This window comes from Acipenser ruthenus, chromosome 21 (assembly GCF_902713425.1).
Source record: "Acipenser ruthenus chromosome 21, fAciRut3.2 maternal haplotype, whole genome shotgun sequence".
NCBI lineage: Eukaryota > Metazoa > Chordata > Actinopteri > Acipenseriformes > Acipenseridae > Acipenser > Acipenser ruthenus.
In genome coordinates, this window is record NC_081209.1 from 2779972 (window position 1) to 2805834 (window position 25863).

General features: G+C 50.9%; 3 protein-coding genes across 6 annotated transcripts; 1 reads left to right on the top strand and 2 right to left on the bottom strand.

Moving 5' to 3' along the window:
- Positions 1 to 448: 448 nt before the first annotated feature.
- Positions 449 to 7591, bottom strand: LOC117426135 (tuftelin-interacting protein 11-like). The gene is made up of 13 exons (XM_058994302.1): positions 7392 to 7591; positions 6994 to 7165; positions 6591 to 6747; positions 6144 to 6271; positions 5836 to 5991; positions 5190 to 5381; positions 4386 to 4712; positions 3569 to 3675; positions 3000 to 3168; positions 2590 to 2833; positions 2199 to 2341; positions 1736 to 1901; positions 449 to 1421 (listed from the first exon to the last, which is right to left on the bottom strand). The coding sequence occupies exons 1-13, from the start codon at positions 7589 to 7591 to the stop codon at positions 1057 to 1059; spliced, it is 2526 nt and encodes an 841-aa protein (XP_058850285.1). The 3' UTR covers positions 449 to 1056.
- LOC117973279 (SRR1-like protein) lies at positions 7592 to 13579 on the top strand. 3 transcript variants are annotated; one of them, XM_058994305.1, is made up of 8 exons: positions 7592 to 7692; positions 9761 to 9921; positions 10184 to 10224; positions 10564 to 10814; positions 10999 to 11097; positions 11415 to 11566; positions 12375 to 12420; positions 12750 to 13579. In XM_058994305.1, exons 2-8 carry the CDS (start codon positions 9761 to 9763, stop codon positions 12978 to 12980), a joined length of 981 nt encoding a protein of 326 aa, XP_058850288.1. In that variant the 5' UTR covers positions 7592 to 7692; the 3' UTR covers positions 12981 to 13579. The 3 variants fall into 3 exon arrangements, with proteins under 3 accessions (XP_058850288.1, XP_034780919.2, XP_034780921.2); XM_034925028.2 differs by lacking the exon at positions 7592 to 7692 and adding an exon at positions 9177 to 9330; XM_034925030.2 differs by lacking the exon at positions 7592 to 7692 and adding an exon at positions 9178 to 9330 and having other exon boundaries at positions 12783 to 13579.
- On the bottom strand, positions 13425 to 25356 carry LOC117428355 (clustered mitochondria protein homolog). 2 transcript variants are annotated; one of them, XM_058994301.1, is made up of 26 exons: positions 25035 to 25356; positions 23490 to 23632; positions 23194 to 23365; positions 22654 to 22797; positions 22269 to 22411; positions 21903 to 22057; positions 21523 to 21648; positions 21263 to 21386; positions 21034 to 21126; positions 20183 to 20880; positions 19928 to 20031; positions 19371 to 19472; positions 19178 to 19278; positions 18718 to 18870; positions 18425 to 18487; positions 17987 to 18240; positions 17799 to 17883; positions 17353 to 17506; positions 17007 to 17146; positions 16749 to 16829; positions 16101 to 16226; positions 15874 to 15995; positions 15466 to 15559; positions 14926 to 15057; positions 14567 to 14640; positions 13425 to 14339 (listed from the first exon to the last, which is right to left on the bottom strand). In XM_058994301.1, the coding sequence occupies exons 1-26, from the start codon at positions 25099 to 25101 to the stop codon at positions 13943 to 13945; spliced, it is 4047 nt and encodes a 1348-aa protein (XP_058850284.1). In that variant the 5' UTR covers positions 25102 to 25356; the 3' UTR covers positions 13425 to 13942. The 2 variants fall into 2 exon arrangements, with proteins under 2 accessions (XP_058850284.1, XP_058850283.1); XM_058994300.1 differs by having other exon boundaries at positions 19371 to 19475; positions 25035 to 25355.
- Positions 25357 to 25863: the final 507 nt, after the last annotated feature.

The window sequence follows — 25863 nt, forward strand, 5'->3', positions numbered from 1 at the left end:
TTTTACTTCAATGTCTGCGAAGGATTTTCACAGTTAATCCAAATTCTGTATCTATTGCTGTGAGTAACTCGTTACCTTCCTTTGCCTGGAGGAGCACAGCTGTGTGATCGTTACTGCTGCTCCTATAGTATGTATTGGGCTCACTGTCTGTGTTTAATAACTATCACAATGAAACCGCCTCTGCACTCAGATTACAGCTTATACGGTAGATCAGTGGCTCTCACTGAAGAAAACTGATGAGCATTAGAATCTAGATTGTATCATCTCTTCTAAATGACGCATCCTGTTATCATTACAATCCAATGCATGGGGGTTTGAGAAGTTACCCTACCAAAAAAAACATGCTATGCATTATCAAAGAGATACACAAACAGGAAGCATGGTACTATTGTGCACTCAGTGCCTGAGGGGGATATATGAAGTAAAAAATAAAACACAGTAATATTAGTTTGGGGTGTTTTTACCTGTCCTCAGGTGAATTTAATATTCAAAAATGACAACAGTAGACACAAATATGAATCTGTTCCATGCATTGAAAACTGCATGTATGTATTAACGCAACCCTGTTACCAAAGTACTCAGCAACAATATGAATGATGATTCTTTATTGTCGTGTATTCAAAGTAGGGTCACTGAGCAAGTTTGCCTCCATATCACAAAACACATTTTAAATCCAAGTGCAAGAACAGGTTGGAAAATCCCTCCAAAGTATAAATCTGTTAACATGAAATTGCACCGTAAAAGTTCTCTGATCAACAAAATAAAGTGATTGGTTCTCTATATCATTAAACAGACAGGACGTAACTCATGAGAACTCCTGAAAGTGATGTTCTTGGACAGGGGTGTCCAATCACGGTCCTGGATCGTCATTCCACTCCAGGTTTAACAGGTACTATGAGATAATAAACTACACCAGGGTCAATTGGTTCAATGAAACAGTTCAGAACAGGGTTGGAACAAAGACCAGGAGCTGGAGATCCCCTGAATTCTAGGATGCTCACAGTTGGGAACAGCTGCACTGAAGCCACAGCTCCAGCCACCTCCCCTCCTCCGCCCCTACTTGGCCATGTCGATGAGGCTCTGCAGGGAGGTGGGCACCCAGGTCTTCTCTCCCTGCACGAACACCACGCCACGGTCGATGTAGATGACGATCCTCCCGAAGGTGTACAGCTGCTTGCCCTCGTGCCGCTTGCCCACCACGGGCATGAAGACGATGTTGTGCTCCTCGGCCTTGGCCTGGATCAGGTCTTTGAAGTTGGTGGGGATGGTGGAGGCGGCTGCGACCGCCGCCCCGATGCCACGCTGAGCCACGCTCTCTGCCTCCCTGCGCTCCTGCATCGCCTCGTACTGGAAGTCCTTGCGCCGCTCCGTGTGTGTGAGGTACGCGACGTTCTCCCGAGCGCCCGGCTGCAGGTACCCGCCTGTGGAGACACAAAGACCTGCGTGAGATCCACACAGACAAGAGAGGGGAGGGGGTCACCCCACCACCACCCAGCGTTTACATCATTAAAATAAGGCTCTGTGAGTTATTATCATGGCAAAAGTAAATTTAAATAAACAAACAAAACTAACAAATACATAATCAGCGAGTCATTGCTGGGTATCCGATATCTGTATTTGAATTGTTCTACCAGTAGGTCAGTCTTGGACAGTTATAATGCAATCCGCCCCTCCCGTCCACTCCACTCCCTGTCCCTCGACAGCACTGCACTGCCCTCCCCTGAGCAAGACTGACCGATGCCAGAGGAGACGGAGCGGTTCATGATGTCCAGAGCCTCGTTGAACTTCTCCTTGATGGAGGGGTGAGCCAGCACGGCGTCCGATAGCATCGACTTCCAGCCCAGGTACCACTTGGTGATCTCCTCGTAGTTGGGGTTGTTACTGAGCCAGGAGCACAGCACCTGCCGGGACACAGACAGCACATTCAGGCTTGCATTCAGGAGCCTGTCCCCCCAGCAGCTACTCGGATACAATGTCCTGTCTGCAAACTCAGCATTACTTATTTAAATAACGGGTTCTCCTCCAAAGTAGCTCATGAGCTAATACTGGCCCAGGGGCTTAAATATTTTACAGAGACAGACTCAAAAGTGTAATAGGACACACAAGAATAAACTCCTAACCCCTAAGAAGATAAGAAGGGCTGTAATTAAAGTGACAGATCCGAGTGCATGAGCCCTGAAAGCGGGGCTGCGACTGACCTGAAGCCACTTTGGGAAGAAGTGTTTGTCGAGCATGCCGACCAGGCTGGAGGGAGACAGCATGCCCTCCCAGTCCAGTACCCACTGGAAAGGGTCCATGTGCTGCTGGTGAGGGTTCACCACAAACTCACTGAGGCACAGCCCTGCGGGAGACACAGCACACACACGCACACGCACAGGGTTACAACTCAACACAATAGTTCATACAGATTCTCCATCTCCTTCAGCATATCCAGCTGTCTCTCTTTCCAGTTTTGGAGACTGCTTTCCCTCTAACCAGTAACAGTCTCTCCGCCCCTTTCTCTGTCCCAATATGTAAACTGGTTTCCCAGTTAATCAACCCCTTCCTCTCCTTCCCTTTCCCAGTTTGCAGGTCCCACTCCCCTCTTACCCAGCTTGGGGACGATGTTCTTCACCATGAATGCCTCCCATGACCCGGGCGTGAAGACGTCTCTCCAGGGCTGCAGGATGAGCTTGGCAGAGCTGTCGCTGGGGTGCCACTTCTGCAGGGCGCTGGCTAGCTTGCTGCGGATTGGTGGGTACAGCGGCTCCAGTTGTGCCTGCATCAGAGGCAGCCAGGGGTGGATCCAGGAGTGAATGGGCACTGTGTCGGTCAGGGGGTTCCAGCTCTCCACCTGAGAGAGAGAGAGGCTGTAGTAGGGGTAGCTGTGTGTGGATCTGTGTCGGTGTTTGCATCTGTGCGGGTCTCAGTGTGTGAGTGTGTGTCGGTCTGTCACAGTGGATGCATGCATCTGTCTCAGTGTGTGTGCGTCTGCCAGTGTTTCTGTCAGTCAGCCTCACCTCTCTCTGCAGCTTGGGGAAGATGAGCTGCTCCAGGATATTTTCCAGGATCCAGATGGGCAGGATGGGCGCCCAGCTCTCCAGAAAGTCCACCATAGGCCCGCAGTTCCGGGGCTGCCAGCGAGTCACAGAGGCGCGCACGAAGGGAAGCCAAACCTCCCACAGCATCCTGGGAAACAGAGGGACCTTAAAGACACCTGCTCACCTGTGGTCCAGTCCCCCAAGACCTGCTCACCTGTGGCACAGTCCCTCCAAGCCCAGCTCAACTGTGGTCCAGTCCCTCCAGGCCCTGCTCACCTGTGGTCCAGTCCCCCAAGCCCTGCTCACCTGTGGTCCAGTCCCCCAAGCCTAGCTCACCTGTGGTCCAGTCCCACAAGCCCTGCTCACCTGTGGTCCAGTCCCCCAAGCCCTGCTCACCTGTGGTCCAGTCCCTCCAGGCCCTGCTCACCTGTGGTCCAGTCCCCCAAGCCCAGCTCACCTGTGGTCCAGTCCCACAAGCCCTGCTCACCTGTGGTCCAGTCCCACAAGCCCTGCTCACCTGTGGTCCAGTCCCTCCAGGCCCTGCTCACCTGTGGTAGGGGTCCATTGCGTTCATGTCTGGCTGGCTATGAGCCATCTGCCCGCTCTCCAGCAGCGCCCTCCATTTGCCGATGACCTCAATCCCATAGATCCCGTCCTGCAAGTTAATCCCAAAGGGAGAGTTCATATACAGGCCTATAATGGCTTGTGGACGGTGGATACACACCTCCTATACATAGAGGACATTTAGACTCTAAACCTTTGAAGGAACTGGAATTTATATTTTAGAGCCAAATACTTGCTGTGACTGTTCAACTGCTTTAATTTGAAGCCAGCGTAATTGACTAACAGTGATTTCAATGCAAGTAATTTATTGCCACTGTGAGAAGCTCATTTCAGCAGAATACTGCCAGTGTGGAGTAGTGGTTAGGGCTCTGGACTCTTGACCGGAGGGTTGTGGGTTCAATCCCCAGTGGGGGACACTGCTGTTGTACCCTTGAGCAAGGTACTTTACCTAGATTGCTCCAGTAAAAACCCAACTGTATAAATGGGTAATTGTATGTAAAAATAATGTGATATCTGTATAATGTGAAATAATGTATAAAGTGATACCTTGTAACAATTGTAAGTCGCCCTGGATAAGGGCGTCTGCTAATAAATAAATAATAATAATAATAATAATAATAATAATAATAATACTGCTCATTGCCATTTTGATCACAGATGTGTTGGTATTGATTAAAAGGCAATGGGAACTGGAATTGTGAATCCGTTTGACTTGGGATTGAAAAACAGGAATTGACCCCGACCCTGGTAGGCACATGGGAATACTTCCATAAGCAGTGGACGTGATGCATGCAGTCTGACCTTGAGCGGCTCCCAGTCCCGGAAGTGCTCCTTGAGCAGGGGGTGCACCATGGCCACAGCCAGGTCAGCCAGTCCGAACGCCTTGTACTCCTCGTAGAAGTCCCCCTGCAGCCTCTCGAAGAGCTGCGCGCAGTCCTCCAGAGACAGGGGCTCCTCAGTGCTGCCGGGCCCCGGGCTCAGCCTGCGCTCGCACTGCTCCACCAGCTCCAGCACCCGGCCCAGCCTCTCCAGCGCCCCCTCCTCCTGGGACAGCGTCTCCGCCAGCGTCTCGCTCTCGTGGGACAGGGACACCACCACGTCACGCTCGTGCTGCAGCCTCCGTGCTCCCTGCAACAAGGACACAAGAGCAGGGCTGAGCACAGGGGCCATGCAGGCTAACGGGGAGCTACTTAACCAGCATTCACACAGGATTACAACAGCGTGTGCGCATTCGGTTTCAAGTGGAGAGTCATTCGACAGAGGCTTGAGCCAGTCCAGTCGCCTGTGACCCCTGCAAAGACCTCAGCATGGGGTGTGTAATTAATCTACTCTGTGTGTTCAAGCTTGGAGTTGTTCAAACTTCTATCATGAAAAAAAAACATGTTGAAAACACTGCAAATGTATGACACAATACTTTCCCTCCCTCAACAGCATCTTCAAAACTTTCCAGTGCAATATAGTACGTGTTTGCATGACAGATCTACAACTTTCTACAGTTAAATAAAAAGAAACAAACTTTGGCATTACAGGATAAAGGAACCCCCCTCTATCTGCTTTACACAAAGCCCAGCAGAAGGGCAGGCTGTAGCTAGCCTGCCCGCTGACCTGCAAGATCTCCTGCTCAGTCAGGTCTATCAGCAGCTGCAGGTTGTGCTCCAGCTCTGGCAGTGTGAAGCCGGGACTCTTCTGCTCCTTGCCGGCCGGGGGCAGGGGCGGCTCTTCGGGCACGCTGTGCTTGTTGCTCATCTGGCTGTAGCTGGAATAGACCTTGTGCTCGCGTCCAGTCATGTCGATCACCTGCAGGGCAGAGCAACACCACTCCATAACGGTGCACTTAACAAGCGAGTCAGTGTGTAGCTGTGAGCAAACGACAGGCAGGCTGATACACCCAACCTGATGCAGACAGTCCCTTCCTGACTAATCCCTCACCTGGAATGGGAACCCTACAATATGAAATGCCATTGTGTGCACAGTAATTAACCTTCACATATTTACACTCATTTTACAGTGATGTACACAGAAGGTGCTGTTTTCTCAAAACGTTCCTATATATTCAGTTCAGGCAAGCAGGCTATAATCTGCCTTATAAACAAAAGCAGGTCCTGATTTCAGATGGTGCCCCTGCAGTGCGGACGTCTGAATAACAGCCAAGCTCTTTTTCATATTCTACACCCTTTTCTTTCGTCAGTAGGTAGCTCTTTGAAGCAGTTCCTGTAGTATTGGTCGGATATGGTCCCCAGTCCCCTCGCACCTTGACCTGTGCCAGCTCTGTCGGTGGCGCTGCCATGCTCTTGCCCATCGCGTAGCCCTTGGCTTTCAGCTCGTCCACCGTCCTGTACGAGTATTTAGGCTTCTTCCTGCCCTGGCCTGGCTCCCTCCGCCACTGACTCATCTCCTGCTGGAAATCCTGAAGAAGGGGGAGGGCAGCAAAGAAAACCAGACAAACACACATCAACAAATCAGATATCGTATAAGAACTGAGTTAGCAAGCTGGGGATACGATTCTACATATCCAGACAGCGCCGTGCACACACTGTGCAGATCTAGCTGCTCCCTTACCTTCTCCTCCTCCTCCTCGGAGTCCACCACGGGGAAGTCCTGCAGGGACTGCTTGGTCCTCTCGGCTCCGTACGCCCCCACCGCGCCCTTCCCCTTGCGAACCTTCGCTTCGATGGGGTTAATGATGCCTGCAGGGGCAGAGAGGGGTCACGAAATGGCAGGGGAACCCATCGCTGAAGCAACTTCATTCCATGGGTCACAGCCGACGTGCATCAGGGTGGGGAAATGGAAAAGCTATGCTCTGCCTCCGCTCCAGTGATGGCTCTGTATGCACTGGTGTTTTATTCTCATTCGCACCCATAACTGTTAAACAGGGCGACACACGTTCTGACTGGACACTGAAAAAGGCTTCCAGTTGAAATGTTCTTTCTTATTTCTATGCTGTCGTTCTCAGTACAGCCCCAGTGAAAGGAGAGCTGATAAAATGCTGTTTGGTTGCATGGTTACCTTGTGCATTCTTGCCCAGCCCCCTCCCAGGGACGTAGCCCATCTTCTCCAGCAGCTTCTGCCCGATCCCACGGGTGTGTCGCTCCCAGTTCGCGAAATCCTGGCCCAAACGAGGCCCGCCCACAAACCCCTTCTGAGATCCCTTGAAGCTCGCGCCCTGTGATACACAGACAGGCAGACGGACAGAGGCAGGGTCAGTGTCTGTTTCTTAGAAATGGTGCAAACACCACCAAACTGACAGCGATTTCCTCAACATCAAATGGAATCTTTTGTTTAAACTTAGGGTTACAAACAGAGTGTCATGCCACTGCACCTTCAGAAACAAATATAACAGTAAGCTAGTGAATACAATCTTCACTATCTTACAAACTAAAGAGAACTTCCCCCAGCCCCTCCCCAGTACCGTCTGCAGTTTCCTGGGCCCCGACTCCCTCGGTCTCTCCTCCCTCTTCCCCTTGTCCACGTCATCGGAATCGTCCGAGTCCGGCTGGCTTTGCCTCTGCTCCCGCTCCTCTGCTGCAGACTTGCGCAGCCCGGCGCTGATGAAGTTCACAGGAGCGGTGTAGTCCTTTGACCTGCATGCCGTTCATACAGTTACACAACATCAGCATCGAGTGAGTGCAGCTCCAGTGTCATACGAACCCGCCTCTCCCAGCCCCCGTCCCCTTACCCCTTTCCCCATTTCAAACAAATATAATACCTAGTGAAGACACACTGTTTATAACACCATAGAAAAACTAAGGAGGGCTCCCCCCACAGCCCCTGCCCTCAGCCCCTCTCCCCCGCCCCACGGCTGGGTACCTCTTGCCCCCGAAGCTGGGCCTCTCGTCGTCAGAGTCATGCTCTGCCCACATCCCGTAGGTGGCCTCCTCCTTGGTCTGGCGGTGGCGCCGGCGCTCTGGGTTGAACTCGTTCTGGAGGTCCCAGTCCGTGACCTCGAAGCGCTCCAGCTCCACCCCGTCCTCCTCCTCATCGCGCCCGTACAGGTGCGACATCGACATCCTGCAGCACGCCGCAGGGACGGAGTCACAACGTCAGCAGACAGTCAAACGTTTCGAATTTTACACCGGCGTGGTCAGAACCAAGCAGGACAAAAAGCGGGGTGAGCCAGTTTACACAGTTCACAGTAAGATCATTTATTTCATATTCAACAGTTCTTCACCGTCTTTTTCATAGCCAATAAAATGCTATACACACATAGATTTATACAGTCTTAATATTTAAAGGAAAATAGATAGCAAAAAGACTCCTGTTGCATAGAAGTTCAATCCATTCCTGGTTTTACTAAGAGTTTAATAAGACACACCTGAGCTTGTTACCTATACACTGTGGTTAATCAAGCTTGCATTAAAACCTGGAATGGGTGAAATTGCTATGCAATCGGAGTCTTATTTCCATCTCTGGTAGAATGAAATAAACAGCCACAGTAATTACATGTTATATAGGGTTACCATGTGGCTCCAGATTAACCGGACGCTATGAGACAGAACGGGATTTCAAACTTGCCCCTAAATTGAAATAAATGAAGGTGTAAATGAACCATCCTTAGCTACAATTAATAATGGTGATTAAATACACGCATGCGCGTCAAATAATTGTATTATACCAAGAATGAATTGCAGCCAGTCGCTATTTTTTTCTGTTTGTTAAAATTCAATCGCCCGTATTATTCTGCAAATACAATCGCTTCATCATCTCGTTGCTCTATCGATAAATTAGCTATTCGTTCATTAAGATCTGATCAGAAGCAGCTGATCAGTGTGAATTGTTTGCTGCGTCCAAGTAATTCCACCACAGCAGGATTAATCTCAGCAAAGGTGGAGCTCATTTATAAGTGGATTACTTTCAATTTAGGGGGGATTTTGAAATTCCGGTCTGTCTCAAAGCGTCCGGTTAATCTGGAGCCATATGGTAACCCTAATGTTATAACTGGTGATGACAGGGTTATGATGTTGATTGTATTTACGGACCCTGTATCACTCACGAACCGATTAGTTTAAATAATATAACGCACTCGAGTTTCAAAATACTGGGAGATTAACATGGTGGTTACACAGCGGAATTTAAAAAAATGAAATGTGCTGTAATTAACGTATCTGACTGCAGACAACTAACCCAGCGATACATTATTATCAACCCAACCAAGACTAGAAAAAGGGCACATTTCACATACCTGTCCGGTTATCCTTCCGCGCCTTTCAACAGAAACAAAAGCACGTCTCCCCAAGATCAAGGAAAGAAACGTGACAGAAATACGAATCAAATTATTTTAAAGTTCATTTTAAATCAACGTAAACAACAAAACTCTAACTGCTTCCAGGAACTAGTACCGCTACTGTCCGCGCCGCCCTCCGGAAACAATGTACCCAAATAAAATGTTCCACCCCAACCGTGTAAATAAAGTTTTTTTTCGTGGTGGAAGCAGGAAACCCAGATCTTTTCAGTTAGAAAATGTCTAGTCGCTGGGGGTGAAGTGTTTTTTTAATTAGAGTATTCATTAACAGAAAACTCTTGATTAATTTCGAGAGAGGATGTGATGTTGGTGGGTTACGGTTGTTGCCCGGTGGTGACAGACTGTAGCACCAAAAACACATGTTGCTGTAGGAGCTTAGCGACGGCGGTGAGGATGAGGATGTGAGATCGGGGATCAGTGACTGGAAACACACTGAAGCGTGGCGTCGCTGGAGCCATGCAGTACTTCGCTTAGATTCGCCGCTGACTGACCCGGGTGCACGTCACGGTATTCTCTATTTAAAAACGTACTCTAGTAAAAAGTAGTGTTTTCATTTGACCGTGTTGGTTCTGTGGTCTTTTAAAATGTTCTGTATATTCATGGAATCCAACCCCATCTGTGATGTTCAATATAATACACAGCCAGGGAGACCTGAGGGCACAGCTTAGTTAGACACATAAGATACATAGAATACACTTCACACAGTCACGGTACAACTAGCTGACATTTTCAGAGCTGCCATGCTTCTAAAAGGCACGGTGCGTGTACTGAGTGATAAAACTCTCCTAGCACACCTGTAGTGTTCAGTGTTGTGAGCGGGACCCCGATTGACTGGAAGCAACACCAGTTAGTTTAGTCCAGATGTGCCTTTGCTTGAACTCGCGTGTATCTGTACCTCAGTAACCCTGTCCTCCTCCTCCTCCTCGCTGTGTTGAAGATGGCGGGGAACGCGGGAGAGTGGCAGACTGTCCGGAAGAGGAGAGGAGCTGGTAAAGCACGGAGGCAGCCACAGGGTCCGGGGCCCAGTAGACAGTGCGGCGGGCTGCAGGACGAGGCTCCGGACAGCCAGGGAATCAAAGAGAGGATCCAGGGAGCTGTGTGAGGCTTGAATACTCCTGCAACACTGTGTTTATTATTCCGTGAAGCACTTGGAAAAAGAGTGATCCCTTACAGTGTTACTGAAGTACTGCAGCGTTAACAATACCTGTGGCCTGTATACTTGTGTGTATTTCAATGAAAGGCGCTATATAAAGTAAAGACTGATGCTGCGTCTGATGAGAGCGGGTGTCCCAGTGAAACCTGTGTGCAGTTTCAGCCAGCAGCCACAGCACGGTAGTGAGTTGTATTTCTGTTTTTACAGGGATGAACTGCGGACTGCAGAGTTTTGGGATGCGTGTAAAAGTAAGTGTTCTTCCCCATGTGTGCATGGCAGTGCTGTACATTACACCGTTCTCTTCTTGACAGCAGGGGGCACTCAAGTAAGATACTACTGGTACTAACTGCACAACCACACGTAACACAATATAACATCACATAACAACACATCTTACTCCACTGAGCTGCTGATTGAAGAACCAGTCTGTGTGGCTGATCTCCCTTCAGCAGACCTGAGCGTCACAGAGTGGTAATGTGTTTGTCTTCTTCTATTCGATGGCTGATGTGATCTATTGAATGGGACGGGACCACGTATTCATTTTGCATGATCTTTATGTTTCTGAAATGCCTCCGGTGTTGTTTCAGAGCTCACTCGGGGTTGTCTAATGGAGAGTCTTGTTACTGGAGCAGAGGAGGCAGAGGATATGGGAGCCCCAGGAGGAGCTGTGGTCACCTCCACTGAGCCAGACTGTCCCTCACCAGACCCTCCCAGTCCTGCAGCAGACTGTGCTGGAGTTGCCCTGGACTGTGTGTGTTACGGACTGGGACGCTTCTCCAGCTGTGCCTCCTCTCGGTACCAGCTCGCCCTGCTGCTCCTGCTGTTGGAGAGCCTGCAGGTATGGAGGCGGGGCGGGGCGGGGCGGGGTATGTAGGGGTACAGAATCGTTTTGTAATAATATCGGATAGTCTCTTAGTGACCCTGAAAGTGTGTTTGTTTAACTCGGTGCATGAATACAGTTCAAGTAGACTGGGCACCGTGCTTGCCTGCTCAAGCAGTGTTTGTGCTTCTTCTCCCATCAGATTCCTGCAAGTCGGTGCTACATATACGATCCCATGTTCTCTAACGCAGAGGTCGGCATCCTTGAGGATTTCGGAATGACAGTGCTGACCGAAAATGAGGTGAGATTCCATCCAGTAATAAGAGCGGGATTGTCTCCTAGTAACAGAGAGAATTCCAGTGTTGTTTTAAACACATCGCTGTGCTCAGGAACAGAGGCCACGAGCACTAACTGAGGAGGATGTACTATTCAGAATTCAATCATTCACAAATGTGGTTTTGATCTCAGTTTGATCATGACAGTAAATTGTACAATTACTACTCATCACTGGGTAAGGTTCTTATTGCACAGGTGTTTTATGTGTAAGACAGTGGAATTCTGAGGTACCATGTGTTGAGAGAGTCTGATCAGTACAGCTTGTGGTGTTGTTGTTATCAGGAAGGGAAGCGGCCGGCTCACAGACCCACGCTCTTCTACCTCATCCACTGCGGGAAGGCTCTCTACAACAACCTGCTGTGGAAGAACTGGAGCGCCAGGAGCCTGTCCCAGCTCACTGTCATCGGGAACAGCTTCCACGGCATCGAAGAGAGGTGACAGCCCAAACCTGCACTGTCCAAACACAGCGACACACTGAGGAGCCCCTGTGTGTGCAGAGCATTATCACTTACACCCCAAACCTGCACTGCCCAAACACAGCGACACACTGAGGAGCCCCTGTGTGTGCAGAGCATTATCACTTACACCCCAAACCTGCACTGTCCAAACACAGCGACACACTGAGGAACCCCTGTGTGTGCAGAGCATTATCACTTACACCCCAAACCTGCACTGTCCAAACACAGCGACACACTGAGGAACCCCTGTGTGTGCAGAGCATTATCACTTACACCCCAAACCTGCACTGTCCAAACACAGCGACACACTGAGGAACCCCTGTGTGTGCAGAGCATTATCACTTACACCCCAAACCTGCACTGTCCAAACACAGCGACACACTGAGGAACCCCTGTGTGTGCAGAGCATTATCACTTACACCCCAAACCTGCACTGTCCAAACACAGCGACACACTGAGGAACCCCTGTGTGTGCAGAGCATTATCACTTACACCCCAAACCTGCACTGTCCAAACACAGCGACACACTGAGGAGCCCCTGTGTGTGCAGAGCATTATCACTTACACCCCAAACCTGCACTGTCCAAACACAGCGACACACTGAGGAGCCACTGTGTGTGCAGAGTAGTATCACTTCACAGGTCCATAGTGACCCCTGTCTTGAACCCCTGTGTATTATCACTATAGTGACCCCACTGAGAAATCCCTGTGCCCAGATAGACCCTGATCCTAGTCTCTACAGGTATGGGATTTCTAACCTCTTTTTAAAATCTATTTCCCCAAGGTTGTTGACGAGAGATCTGCAAAGAGACTACAAGTACATCTCTGACGTATCCTTTTCTACACTGTGGGCACATAGCTTCTAATTGTGCAGCATGCCAGTGTTTAAAAACAGCCCTTATTCCCTGGTAAGCTGCATGAGAGATCTGTAATGCTGGAAGGAGCATTTCACATATAAGCAATGTGTCCTGCAAGGGTTAACCCAAGCCCAAACAGGACTGGTAGCTTTTACATGCAGAACGCGTTCTTCTGGTACTGTCTGTGAGTGCGTTCGTGTCGTTTCTTTTACCGCTAAGATAGTTTGTTTCGATTGGAAACGGTGAAGAAACGCACGTAGCAAACTGAGTGTCAGTTATTTCATCACTGAGCTGGTTTGCAGGAGAACCAGCAGGTCTTTAACAGCCGTGCTCAGATGCTGGGAGTCGTGCGGGAGGTCCCGTTCCCCGACAGCCCTCGCTACCTGGAGGTCTTCAACGACACCTCTGTTCACTGCTTCCCCGCGGAGAGGCTGCGTGCCCTGCCGCCGGAGCTCTGGGACTCCCCGGCAGAGCCAGACTACCAGGAGGACCTGGAGATCATCCGCGCCGGGGAAGGGGGTCAGCGCAGGTAGCAGCTCAGGGCACTGCTCTCTGAAGATATGTGGAGATCTGCAGTGAGCTCCTGTGCGAGACTGCAGGGCAGAGCCGTTCTAAGACTTGAGACCAAGAACGCTTTTGTTTTTTTTAAAAAAGGTTCGCAAAACTTCAAGCAGTACAGATGTGTGGATCATCTGGTGTTGCCAGCTTCTCTCCAGGAGTGCTGTTACTCTGCTAAATCGCCACTAGGTAGCAGTCACGAGCAGGTGCTGGAGTAACTGCAGTACACTCTCCGTATTTAATTACATTTGTAGAAATTTTGTGTGAGCTCTATGGAGTTCGAGAAGGTGCCCTGCCAAAACTTTGAAAAAAACATGATGCATTATAAAATAGATATAGATTGGAAACTTAACCTGATAGAATTGTGCACACAGTGACTGAAGGGGATATATAGACCTGAGTTGAGTGTGTTATTGTGTGTGCAAAAAAAAAAAAAAAGGTCTTCCACAAACACATCATTTTAAGCGTTCTTTATTTATTGAAACAAGCCACCGCAAAGCCAAATACTGTATCATAAAGAAAAAATATCAGCATCAGCAATCTGTGAATAAAAATACCCTTTCTGATAAATCCACCGCATGTGAAGCTACCAGTTTTGTGCAGCCTGTTGCAGTCAGTCAGTTAGCGAGTGCATGGAGAGTGTGTCTAAGAGTCTCTGCCTGAGCTGGCAGAGCTGCTGTTTGGACTGGGGGTACACGGCTCAGTGTTGAAGGGATCAGAGGAAGAGTTTCGGAGAGAAGTGTGTCCCATTTTAAAAAGAGAGGGTACAGCCTCATTTCAGCTTTAGACAGAATTGTAATTACTGTTTAATGAACTAGGAACTCCCGATACTAGTTAATTAAACATGGTATGGTAACGTGACATGAGCAAGTTCATTAGTAACGCTTTCAAGCCCGTCTATAGTAATCTTGATTGGACTGGCCCACAGATCCTCTAGCTATGTGTCTGTTTCTGGATTATTCCCATTGGTCACAAGTGACGGGCTTGTCTTCTCATCAGATAGTATTTCTTCCTGGTTTGAGGTTGGCATGTCTTTCTCTGCTCCTCTGTCTTCACTGGTCACATCTTCAATGACTGTTTCCTCATCGGATGAGAATTCTTCTTGGATTGGAAGGGGCGGGGCTCTCTCTGCATCTGCATTCCCATTGGTTAGCGCTTCAGTTGCTGTTTCCTCATTGGTGTTGAGCTCCACTTGGTGCACTAAAGCTGGAACATCTGTTTTTGTATCTGAAGTCTCATTGGCCAGCAATTCGACCTCTTTATTCTGATTGGATGCCAGCTCTTCCAGCTTTGCTGTGGCATCACTGTTATTGGTGGGTTCCTCGCTATTAATGCTGTGGGAGAAATGAGAAAACCACGATCTCTACATGAAACGATACCTGAGGTATTTCAACATGACACTGTGTGCGCTATCGAAAAACAAAGAAACCACAATTACCAGATTAAACCACCGGATGGTAGTATATTCAAAGTTAACCCATTAGCGCATAAAACAACGTTTTTCAGGGGAACAAGATGAAGCCTCAGTATGCAGGATATTTTCACATCCCTAATTACTTACCTGGCAGAGACACAGAGAATCCCATTGATCAAGCTCAGTTGTTCCAGTGTGTCCTCCAAACTGGGCAGTGAGATCTGAAACAGACACAACGGGGACGGTCACTGCAGGCTGTGCAGCGCTAGCGTTACCACTGTGCCAGTCTAACCCAGCAACATGCAAGCATGCAAATCTGCCGTTCTGCCTTTCTGATACTCAAGGATTTGTGTCCTCCTTTCCCCGTTGATTGGTTCATGTCCCACAAGTGTGTAGTAAATGCCCAGCCTGTTGTTGTTCGCTGTTCGCCTCTAAAGTGCTCAGCTTTGAGCAGCGTTCCAGGTTATTTGCCTCTGCAGGTGATGGGAGTTTTCACACTTTCTGACCTGCAGGGGTGCCACAGCCCCGGAGCCGCTCCTGCAGATCTCGTTCAGGGATCTCTGCAAATCCACAGCCTGCTGCGTGACGAGGCTCAGGAACCGAGAGCTCGCCTTCGTCTGCTTGTGACTGTCACCCAACTGCAATGCAATACAATTATTATTATTGTTATTTATTTCTTAGCAGACGCCCTTATCCAGGGCGACTTACAATTGTTACAAGATATCACATTATACATTATTTCACATTATACAGATATCACACATTATTTTTACATACAATTACCCATTTATACATTTGGGTTTTTACTGGAGCAATCTAGGTAAAGTACCTTGCTCAAGGGTACAACAGCAGTGTCCCCCACTGGGGATTGAACCCACAACCCTCCGGTCAAGAGTCCAGAGCCCTAACCACTACTCCACACTGCTGCAATACAATACAAAGCGGTGTGAAGGAGGCCACCCCTGTGCCTCGCTCCTGTCTTGCTGTCCCCCTCCCCCACCTGCTTCCCTCCTTCTCACTCTCCCTTGCGCCAGTCCTCCCCTCACCTGTGCTCTGTAGCCGGAGTGTGCCTCTCTCTCGTGGGCCACGGCGCTGCGGAAATCCCCCTTGGTGTAGTAAGCCTGAGCCAGCAGGTGGTGACTACGGGGAGAAGGGAGTTACACTGGTTACAGTGGGTACATGAGAAAGCATTGCGTTACCAATTGATTGATATTCTGCTTAGTGAGCGCTTGCTGACATCCACTCTCGAGATCGGAGGACACCCACTGAACCTTCAGTTCTCCTGAGCTGTGTGGGGAATTGCTGCGGTGAGGGGGAAAAAATAACTGGACGTTCTAAATTGGGGAGAAATGCAGGAATCAAATAATTGGGTACTCTAAATTAACATGGGGCTGGACAAGGACTAGGGCAGATGAGCAAGGCTTCCCAAGCAGGAGGGTGTCGCGCTGGGTTACCTGAGCGCGGAGTGCAGGCTCACGGCACCACGGAACTTCACGTTGACGTCCAGAGCGCTGTGCAGGAACCGGAGAGCCGGCTCCCACTGCAGCGCCACCTGCAGGATCAGCCCGAGATTGCTCTGCGGAGGGAAGCGGGTAGCGTGAGATACCTGGGAGCCCCTCTGAGTGGTGAAACAGTGACGCGTTTTCTATGAGATGGCTACACCCCCGGGGGTCTCACTCACGTCCAGGGTGGCGGTGTAGGGGTGATCCTCGCCGTGCTCCAGGAGCAGGAGGTACCGCGCACGATACAGCAGCCGGAGCGCCGCCGTCACACCGCCCTCTGAGAACTGATACAGAGCCAGGTGGACCTGCCAGGAAAGAGGAAAGAGCACAGCTAGATTAAACACACCACCGTCTCGGAGATACACACTGAGACACAGGATCACACTCCACACTCTGAGATACACACACTGAGACACAGGATCACACTCCACACTCTGAGATACACACACTGAGACACAACCACACTCCACACTGAGACACAGGATCACACTCCACACTCTGAGATACACACACTGAGACACAGGATCACACTCCACACTCTGAGATACACACACACTGAGACACAGAACCACACTCCACACTCTGAGATACAGAACCAGACTCCACACTCTGAGATTCAGAACCACACTCCACACTCTGAGATACAGAACCACACTCCACACTCTGAGACACAGAATCACACTCCACACTCTGAGATACAGAACCACACTCCACACTCTGAGACACAGAACCACACTCCACACTCTGAGATACAGAATCACACACCACACTCGGAGGCAATCCCACATGCTTTACCCCCCCCCCCCCCTCCTGTCCCACTGGCTCACGTATTCGTTGATGGTGTTGGGGTGGTCGTACCCCATCACCCTCTCGCTCACGATGACAGCCCTGCGCTGGGCTCCCACAGCCTGTAATAACACACAAGCATCTATTGGATTCACAGAATATTAGCTACACAGAATTGCTGGTATTCCACCCACAATCCTGGTTTGGTTATGCAGTTGTTTTGACCATATTGTACAGTGTTGGTTTCTAAAGGCAGCTTCTTGTATAAAGCGTGTTTGTGAAACATGAACATGCCGTACCTCTGTGCGCTGCCCGCTGAGGAAGGCCATCTTGGCGAGGGAGTGCAGGCAGGCGCAGGTGTCACGGTGCAGCGGGCCACACACTTCTGTGAAGAGACTCAGAGCCTTCTGCAGCTGCTGGTACCCCTCCTTCATACAGCCTGCACACAAACAAACACACACGCTCACCCAGCGGTCATCTCTCAATATCCAGCAGGTGGCACTGGTGTATCTGCCTAGGGTTAGTTCTGGGGAGATTCCTTACTGTTCAGAGGTCCCACTTGCTTTGCCTGTCAGGAAGTCCCAGTTGAAGTTATCAGCAGTTTACCCTTGATGGTCTTGCACTGGGGGATTCTTTCTTACTCACCGCGCTGCAGGCTGGCCTGGGCGCTGTGGAACACTCGCGTGCCATCGCTGGTTGCCGTGGCGAGGCGCTTGACAACGGGGAAGATATTGAGGACGTCTTCCGGGGCGAAAGGGGGCTTTTGACGACTGTCCAGGCTGTACTCTCGGAGCAGCAGCTAGGCGGGGGGGAGAGGGAGACGCAGAAAAGTTACAGTGTGCAGTGAAGGATTTAGGGGGTTTATGGTGACTGCCCAGGATAAGCTACACAATATACAGTGCAGTCCCTGTCCGTTCTCCCAGTCCTTATACCACTCATGCAATGCCCAGAGGGAGGCACTAGGTGGGGCACTTTTGAAAGCAGGTGCTCCTTGGCTATCACTGCATGGTAATCAGTGATCGAATCAAGAATAGCCTGACCTCTACACAGTGATATATCGGGATTTTGTATTTATCAATAACAGTACCCACCTGGATCCCAGATTTTACACACAGCTCCCTCAGTAGGGTCACTTTCTGCAGGTCATACAGCTCCACCAGGTGGTCAACATTGTCACTGCGACACAAACACACAGAGATGAACAACGGAAAACTCTTAGAGTAGGAAGCATACAGACATAACCTTCTGCACTGCTGCACAGAGTCTGCTGCAGACTGACCCGATGATGGCGGTGAGGTCGAAGGTCTCCCTGACGTCCAGTCCGATCTGCAGCCAGAGCTCGACTGGGGTCAGTGAGGTCCAGGTACTGCTGTCCACGTTGCCCCCCCCTGCCGCGCGCCCCCTGCGTCGAGATCTCCGTCTGCGCCAGCCTGGCTCCACCACGCTAGCGGGCGCCGCAGGACACAGGCATGAACACAGCAGGCAGTTCAGGAAGTGACTCACCGCAGCGGAGAGACTGGACAGCTCCACTCCCTGGAGGTGAGGACCAGAGTGAGACACACATATTACACTGACAGACAGATAGATACATACAGACAAATAGATATACACCTAGACAGATACTTACAGACACAGTACATACACACGCAGACACATACAAACACACAGACAGAGAGACCGAGCGGGTGTAGTGATGTGTCTCCCTGGGTTCTCTCACCTGCAGGTAGGTGTTGAGGATGCGCCTGGCTGAGCGGGTCACAGTCTCACTGATCAGGAGTCTCTGCCGGGGAGGAAGAGAGACAGTCACCCCCTGCTGAAGACCTCCCTCACCCAGCCACATTCAATACCATATATATACAGAACTGCATTAAAGCAGAATCTCCATCTATAGCAGGATATTAAGACCACCAGTCTTACTTTTAACAAAAGTAATAATTAATAGCCTTATGACCTTTTCTCTGTAATCAGCTGGATAGCTGGTAGAGTAGATTTCTGTTTTCCTGTTCTTACATAGACATGCTGGAGACGCTGCTTGTTCTCTGATTGGCTGATGAGCTCCGCGATCCGGCCCATGTAGCGCAGGTTGATCCCTCGCTGGTGCAGCGCCTCGGTCAGAGTGGCGCCATCTACTGGAACTGTGAGCTGGTGCAGGCAGTCTGAGACCTGAGGCGGGACGACAAATTAAAACTATCTGTAGTCGACAATGTAACGGGAGACAGCTTTCAGGAAAAAGTTCAGGAAACTTGTAGGAGGCGTTTTCCATGTGTGCACAATTTAGTTGAAGCAACGCAATCAGAACAAGCTTGATTAGTGAAAGCAGGGGGAAATCGCTTGACAGTGTTGCCTGCAACATTCAAAGCAGACAGATTTATGGCTACATTGACAGAGAGAGAGAGATGGATGAAGTGTACAGAGTGTCACTGGTACAGACAGAGACGGCGGAGTGATTTATGGTAAAGTAGTTCCTCACGAAGGCTGGGATCTGCACGGTCACCAGGAACACAGCGGCCTCCCTAAGCAGCCGTCTTTGTAGCCGCAGCGCCTCGCCCTCCGAGTCCGGGATACGCACCCCTGCCGGCAGACACGCACCGTGATGAAACCGGGCAACTTCTCATCCATTATACCAGACAGCCTACAATCCCATGTGCTTTGCAGGTCCCTACCTGGCTCGCTCGCGTCCGGGTTGAAGCGGATCTCGAAGACGATGTTGCTCACCGACCCCACGTCCCTGCAGGCGGCCCGGACTGCGTCCACTCCCCTGGGGTCTGCTGGACAAGCACACACACAACCAGGAGACCCGTGGTCAGCCAGCGCAGCCCCCCGCAACATACAGGGTCATCTTCACAGAAACCCCCAAAAATCATCTGTTACTGGGGCAAGAACTATCTTTGTATTGTATGTTCCCATAAACCAAACCCTTCCCCACTTCTAGTGGAGCCTCAGTATTGCTTGACTCCACCCTCCATCTCTCCACCCCATCTCTCCATCCTCTATCTCTCCATCCTCTATCTGTCTATCCTCTACCTCTCCACCTTCTACCTCTCCACCCTCCATCTCTCCACCCCTCTATCACTCCATCCCTCTCTCTCTCCACCCCTCTACCTCTCCACCTTCTATCTCTCCACCCCTCTATCTCTCCACCCCTCTCTCCTGGTCCCTTGGTCCCTTCCTCTAGCTCCCTCTCCTGCAGACAGGGGTCTCAACCCAGGTACTCTCTTACCATCCTTTGGGGAGACCCCTTTCACTCCCTCTCCTGAATCGTCATGTTTCTTCTCCTGGCTCTCCTGCATTCTCTCCATCACCAGGTTCATAAACTGAGTGTACCTACGAGAACGGGAAGAGATCTGCTATGATCAGAGCTGAGAGGCAGGTGTGGCGCAGTGCTTAGAGCTGAAGGAGGTAGGCAACGACATGTCATGACAGCAGCAGAAACTGGGACAGAAAACCTAAAAGCCGGACTCTTAAACACACTCACTTGTGTTGGATGAAACTCTCCACCAGCTCAGGCCTGAGACGGCAGAGTTTGTGTGGGAACTCCCGGGGGAATCCCAGAGAGGTGTACCCTGGGGGCCAGCCCTCTCCCTCTCCCTCTCCCTCTCCCTCTCCCTGGGGGAGGAAATTGAGGTCCGGGGGGAAGGTCTTGAATAGGTCCAGGATGTAATAGCGTCCGTCATTGCCCACGAGGCCCTTGCAGTCCGCGGAGGTGTACAGGGTGGTCTCGGAGCCGCTGGGCTGCAGGACACTGTGTCTCTGGATTCGTAGTGGCTTGGCGGCCACGCCCAGCAGCTCCAGGAACCTCCTGGTGGCAGCGGGGTCGCGTCCGGAGTCCGAGCCGCCGTAGCAGACACGATTGTCTCCCTCTCGCTCCAGGAGGCCGGGGACGAGGGCCTGTGCGCTCAGCTGGTACCCCCGGTAATCCAGCAGCGCCGTGGAGAGCGTGTGCAGCCCCTGCGCTCCGCTGTAGGCCTGCACCCCTGCCAGGTCCAGCCTGGGGACCGCCCGGGCCGCCCGCTCCCCTCCCAGAGACCCCCCCTCGCCGGCCAGGCTCAGGAACACGCCCCCCCACAGGAAGACGTGCAGACGGGGGTCCTCGCTGGGGTTTAGGGGCGCAGCGCCGCCGTCGATCACCGCCACAGCCCCTCGCACGGCTATCGACACAAAGTCACTGTTTACCTTTGAGGGAAGAGAAAGAGAGGCGCGGTCCAGATGAAGCATGCAAACCCTGATGACACTAGATTACTACACAGAACCCTGCAGCTGCAGCTCAGCTCCATCCTAGTGTAGCATTGCTTTGACAGAACCCTGTGTGTACAGCGCGGTCTCTACCTTGAATAACGCCCGGTCTCTGAGCAGCCTCTGAGCCAGGCTGGTCTGGGGAAGCTCTCGGGACGCCTGCAGCTCCTCGTTCCAATCCCGGGTCTGTGGGGGGAGAGAGGACACACCAGCACACCTTGAAAAAACTTATAAGCTCAGCTCCGTCTGGTCAGAAAACAGGTGCTTATTAAATGTCAAAATGGTTTTTTTAAAAACAAAAATAGCCCCCGTCTCTCCCCACCTGCCCCGGAGCCTGCTCCTCCCAGCAGCAGGAGTCCCAGTCTGTGCTGTGCACGATACTGGGGGCTATCCAGCTGTAGGTCTGATAGGGCGTGCCGATTCTCTCTAGCGGGTGAAGCTGTAACCTGTGGGAGATACAAACACAGTGATTATGGCAGGGCTGGCACAGCGAGTGTTGGCGAGGCAGAGCTGTGCAATCCTAGCAGCCCTGAGGGTTTGCGGGGCTGGGGTGTTGGGAAGGTGCAAGGGGAGGGGGGTTACCTCTTTCGGAGCAGCGCAGTGAAGCCCCTCTTGAAGGCCGGGCTGAGCTGGGCCAGCAGGTCAGAGAGGGAGTGGCTCAGCAGACTGGGGGAGGCGGCTTGGGGGTGAAACTCCTCGGGGGTGGACCTGGTTACAGGAGAGAGGAGAGCAGAGGAGATACCTGAGACACCTGCCCACCCCACTCCTGGTGCCACAGCCTCTCGCTTTTCTTACTGGTACCCGGATAAGTTCTCTGGATGGCTACTGGGCTTCCCTCCCATATGCTGGCTCTGGACTGTTTCCCAGTTTGGATACTGCAGTCCTCCTCAAGGTCCTGTTTTTTACAGCTAATCTGCCTGGTACTGAATGACTCCCAGTGTGTGAACTACAGGGGTACTGACTGGTTAATGTAGAAGCCGCGCGGGCAGGAAGTGATGTCAGCGCTCCGCCCCTCCACCGTGCGCACGCTCAGATACAGCAGGTCTCCATGTAACTTCCTGTTTCCTGGAGGCGGGCTCCACCGGCTGAGTGCCAGGGCCAGAAGGCAGGGGGCGGCCTGGGCAAAAGAGAGGGGGTTTGGGGGGTAGTTAATTTAAGAACCTTTATACAGGTAAACCTCTCAAACAGCAACACTTCTCAAATTCCGATTCCACATGATAATCAGTCCTCAGCTCTTACCACAAGACCACATTACTCTCAGTCCCTCAGCTCTAACCACAATGCCAGCCTCTTAACACCTAGACCGCACTCCGTCCCTACCAGGGTACCTTGCTGTCCGCACTGCCTGGCTGCAGAGGGAGGAGGGGCCGGTCCTTGGACCCGGGGAGGATGTGTCCCGGAGGGGGGCAGTCAGCAGGATCACAGCCCGGACGCCGGGGCTTCACCCCGCTGCTTCCAGGGACAGCCTCTTCTGAGAAGTGGAGGGAGAGCTGCACTGAGAGAGGCTTGTAAGAGTGGAGTCCGAGCTCCACCCTTCAACCTCAGCAGAATTGCTAGAGATCATAAACACTGCTTATAATAATTAAAAGTGACGGTTCTATAGCAGTCTCTTTAAGCCCACAGTTTATCTTTCTTGCATAACCACACCCACTTACCTCCCCTCAAAATCCCCCCACACCCCCCAGCTACCTGCCCACCCTCCCACCCCTCTACCTTGGCAGCCCCCTGAGGCGACGCTTGCCAGGAAGCTGAGGGACCTCCCTGCCCTCCCACGGAGGGCGTCATGAGGGTCCAGGCTCCGCAGCAGCTCCTGAAGGCGGGCGACATGCACCCGGGCGTCCTGGAGAGAGTAGGGCTCTGAGAGAGGGGAAGCGGGTCAGAATCAGGTCAGGGCTGGACAGGAGTGGTGCAGAAGCTGTGAGAATGTCAAGAGCACAACCCGAGATAATGAAACAGGCAGGGTCGGGTGAGGTCACAGTGTTACCCCAGAGGATCTGTGCCAGCAGACAAACATAATCCCTTCAATCATCAGTAGATGTCAAGAGTAACATGCACTGTGTGGATTGGAGTATCTGAGTGCTAGAACATGCAGTGAAACACGCTGCATCATTGCCAGCAGATCTTACTGAAAAGAGCCAACCCTGATAAAATAATGCAATTGAAATGCATAAAAAGAAAGGGTTGGAAGCTTTGGAGAACCTAACAGAATGGGCCAGGAAGGGCAGCTATAGAGGGGGCTACACAGACACTTACCTTCTATGAGTCTGAGCACAGCCCCGGGTGCGAGCCCCTCCACTGCCCCCAGCTCGCTCAGCGGGTCCAGCGCCACCCCCTGGAGCTGCAGAGAATAGCAGGTCCTCTGGCACGTCTCCTCACGCTCCCCCAGAGCGTGCAGCAGTGACTGAGCCAGCTCCCTGCCCCGCACCTGCACGGGTGAGTCACACAGCTAGTCACATGGGGAGATCAGAGACTGGCTGCTGCTTGACAGGTATAGAGACCAGAGGCAATACGGTCCTGTATTGAAAAGCAGACTGAAAACCACCACCCACCTGCAGCTCAAACAGCTCCACCCCCGGCACTTGGATCTTGACAGGAAACGCTGCGTCCTGCACCTCGACAAGCTCCGCCCCCTCGCCATCTCCCACGGCAACCTCCGGGCTCTCCTCTTTCCCATTGGTGCACGCCCGGTCATCTGTACATCAAGAAGAAAAATGAAGTTATAAGATATTAAAAACACTGTCTCTAGCTCCCGTCAGCTTGTGATGAATAGTGTAGAAGCATATACTCCTGAGTGACTCGCACAGGCTGGCTTCACAGGTGAACACTTCCAAGAGTTTATTCTGGGGACCCGTTTCAACTCCACGCAACGCCTTGAAAAACATTTGCCTTCAAGCATCAAGCATCACATGCAGTTTACAACTTCAGGTCTGTTTTAATAAGAGCAAATAACGACCAGCAACTTCAGACTTATCAGAATGAGCAAAAGCACGCCTCACAGAACAGCCCCTCTCCACACTAATACCCCTCACCGGTTATCTCATATTGAACAGCTCTGCATGGTTACCCTCCTTCAGTGAATGTGCAACGTGTCACATTGACTACAGCACGAGCCCTGAGCCCCGAGGCCACTCCGACAGAGTGAATCATGTTGGAACAGCAAGAGACAGGCTAGCCTCTCCATCGCCGGCAGCGTCCTCCTTTAAATCACAGCCACCCTCCCCCTGCGCTGGGCTGGAGGCCAGGCTGCCATGCTGGAGCCACACTTGAGAGTCGTGTTTGGAATCTGCTCTGTCTGAACAGTCTCTGCGGATCTCAGCAGCATTGTAAAACATTGTGTGTGGATCTCAGCAGCATTCTAAACATTGTGTGTGGATCTCAGCAGCATTGTAAAACATTGTGTGTGGATCTCAGCAGCATTCTAAACATTGTGTGTGGATCTCAGCAGCATTGTAAAACATTGTGTGTGGATCTCAGCAGCATTGTAAAACATTGTGTGTGGATCTCAGCAGCATTGTAAACACTGTGTGTGGATCTCAGCAGCATTCTAAACATTGTGTGTGGATCTCAGCAGCATTCTAAACATTGTGTGTGGATCTCAGCAGCATTCTAAACATTGTGTGTGGATCTCAGCAGCATTGTAAAACATTGTGTGTGGATCTCAGCAGCATTGTAAAACATTGTGTGTGGATCTCAGCAGCATTCTAAACATTGTGTGTGGATCTCAGCAGCATTCTAAACATTGTGTGTGGATCTCAGCATTCTAAACATTGTGTGTGGATCTCAGCAGCATTCTGCATTTTCATGGCTTTGCACTTTTCACATGCTTATACTATGCATTTATCATTGTTTCTTTTTGAACATGCTCAATCAATCATACCTCTCTGGGCTTTACCACAATATTACTGTGTAGTATTACACTTTTCTATGCTTTTACCATAGTAAACTCCTAGAAGGTATTTGTTAATATGTTGCAGTATATATTATATGTTGTATATCAAATGACCCTTGCTTACATGTATTGCGTTTCTTCAGTTCACGTGCAGTATTGGTTTTCCTCATGAGACCTGAATGATGGTTTAACCAGCAGCTCTTACCTGTTCCTACCTCTGCCTGGGAAGGTGGCTTCGCACCGGAGGGACCCTCCTCGCTGTCACTCATCATTCCTTCTCAAAACCACGTCCCGCTGTACAGAACCCTGACTGCGCTGGAAAGTCTCTCTGAAGCTGTACTGTCCTCTCTCACTCTCTCTAGCTGTGTGGCTGGCAGCAGCCTTTCTCCCTTCCCACTTCACTCAAGTCTCTCTCGTTCTCCCAGTGTTCATGGGGACCCTGCTAGCTCCGAGCTCTCCTTACCTATATGCAACAGGGAGCAGTGGGCGTGGCCTCCTCTCCCTTATATGGACAGCTTGATGTCTTTGGACGCGCTGCAGCTGTCAGAATGCAATGTCATTTAATGTAGGATCAGCGTGTGCCCCCAGGTCCTCAGCAGGTCTGTACAGCTCTCCCCAGTGCAGGAACACTTTGCAGCCCTCGGGAGCATCATGGGGCAGATCTAGCAGGCTCCTCTCCAGTGCACAGTTTCAACCTTTTTGTTATAAATGATCAGTTCAATGTCAGTTCAAGGGCTGTTTCTCGACAGGTTTATATGTAGAACGTCGTATAGGTGCTGTACGATATCAGAGGATATCCACTTCACATCAGTGGCTTTACTACAAGTGGCCAAACTGTGCTTGAGAAGGTGAAAATCAGCTTGTATCTCACACAGCACCCTATACAATATATATAGAGAGAGAGATATATTATATCTAGGTATTAAGAATAATTAAATGGTACAGAAAATTTTAACGTGACATAATTTCCAAGAAATGTAAGATTGCTGTACGACATCAAAATCAAGGTCTTCTTGATCCGGCAGTCCAATCTG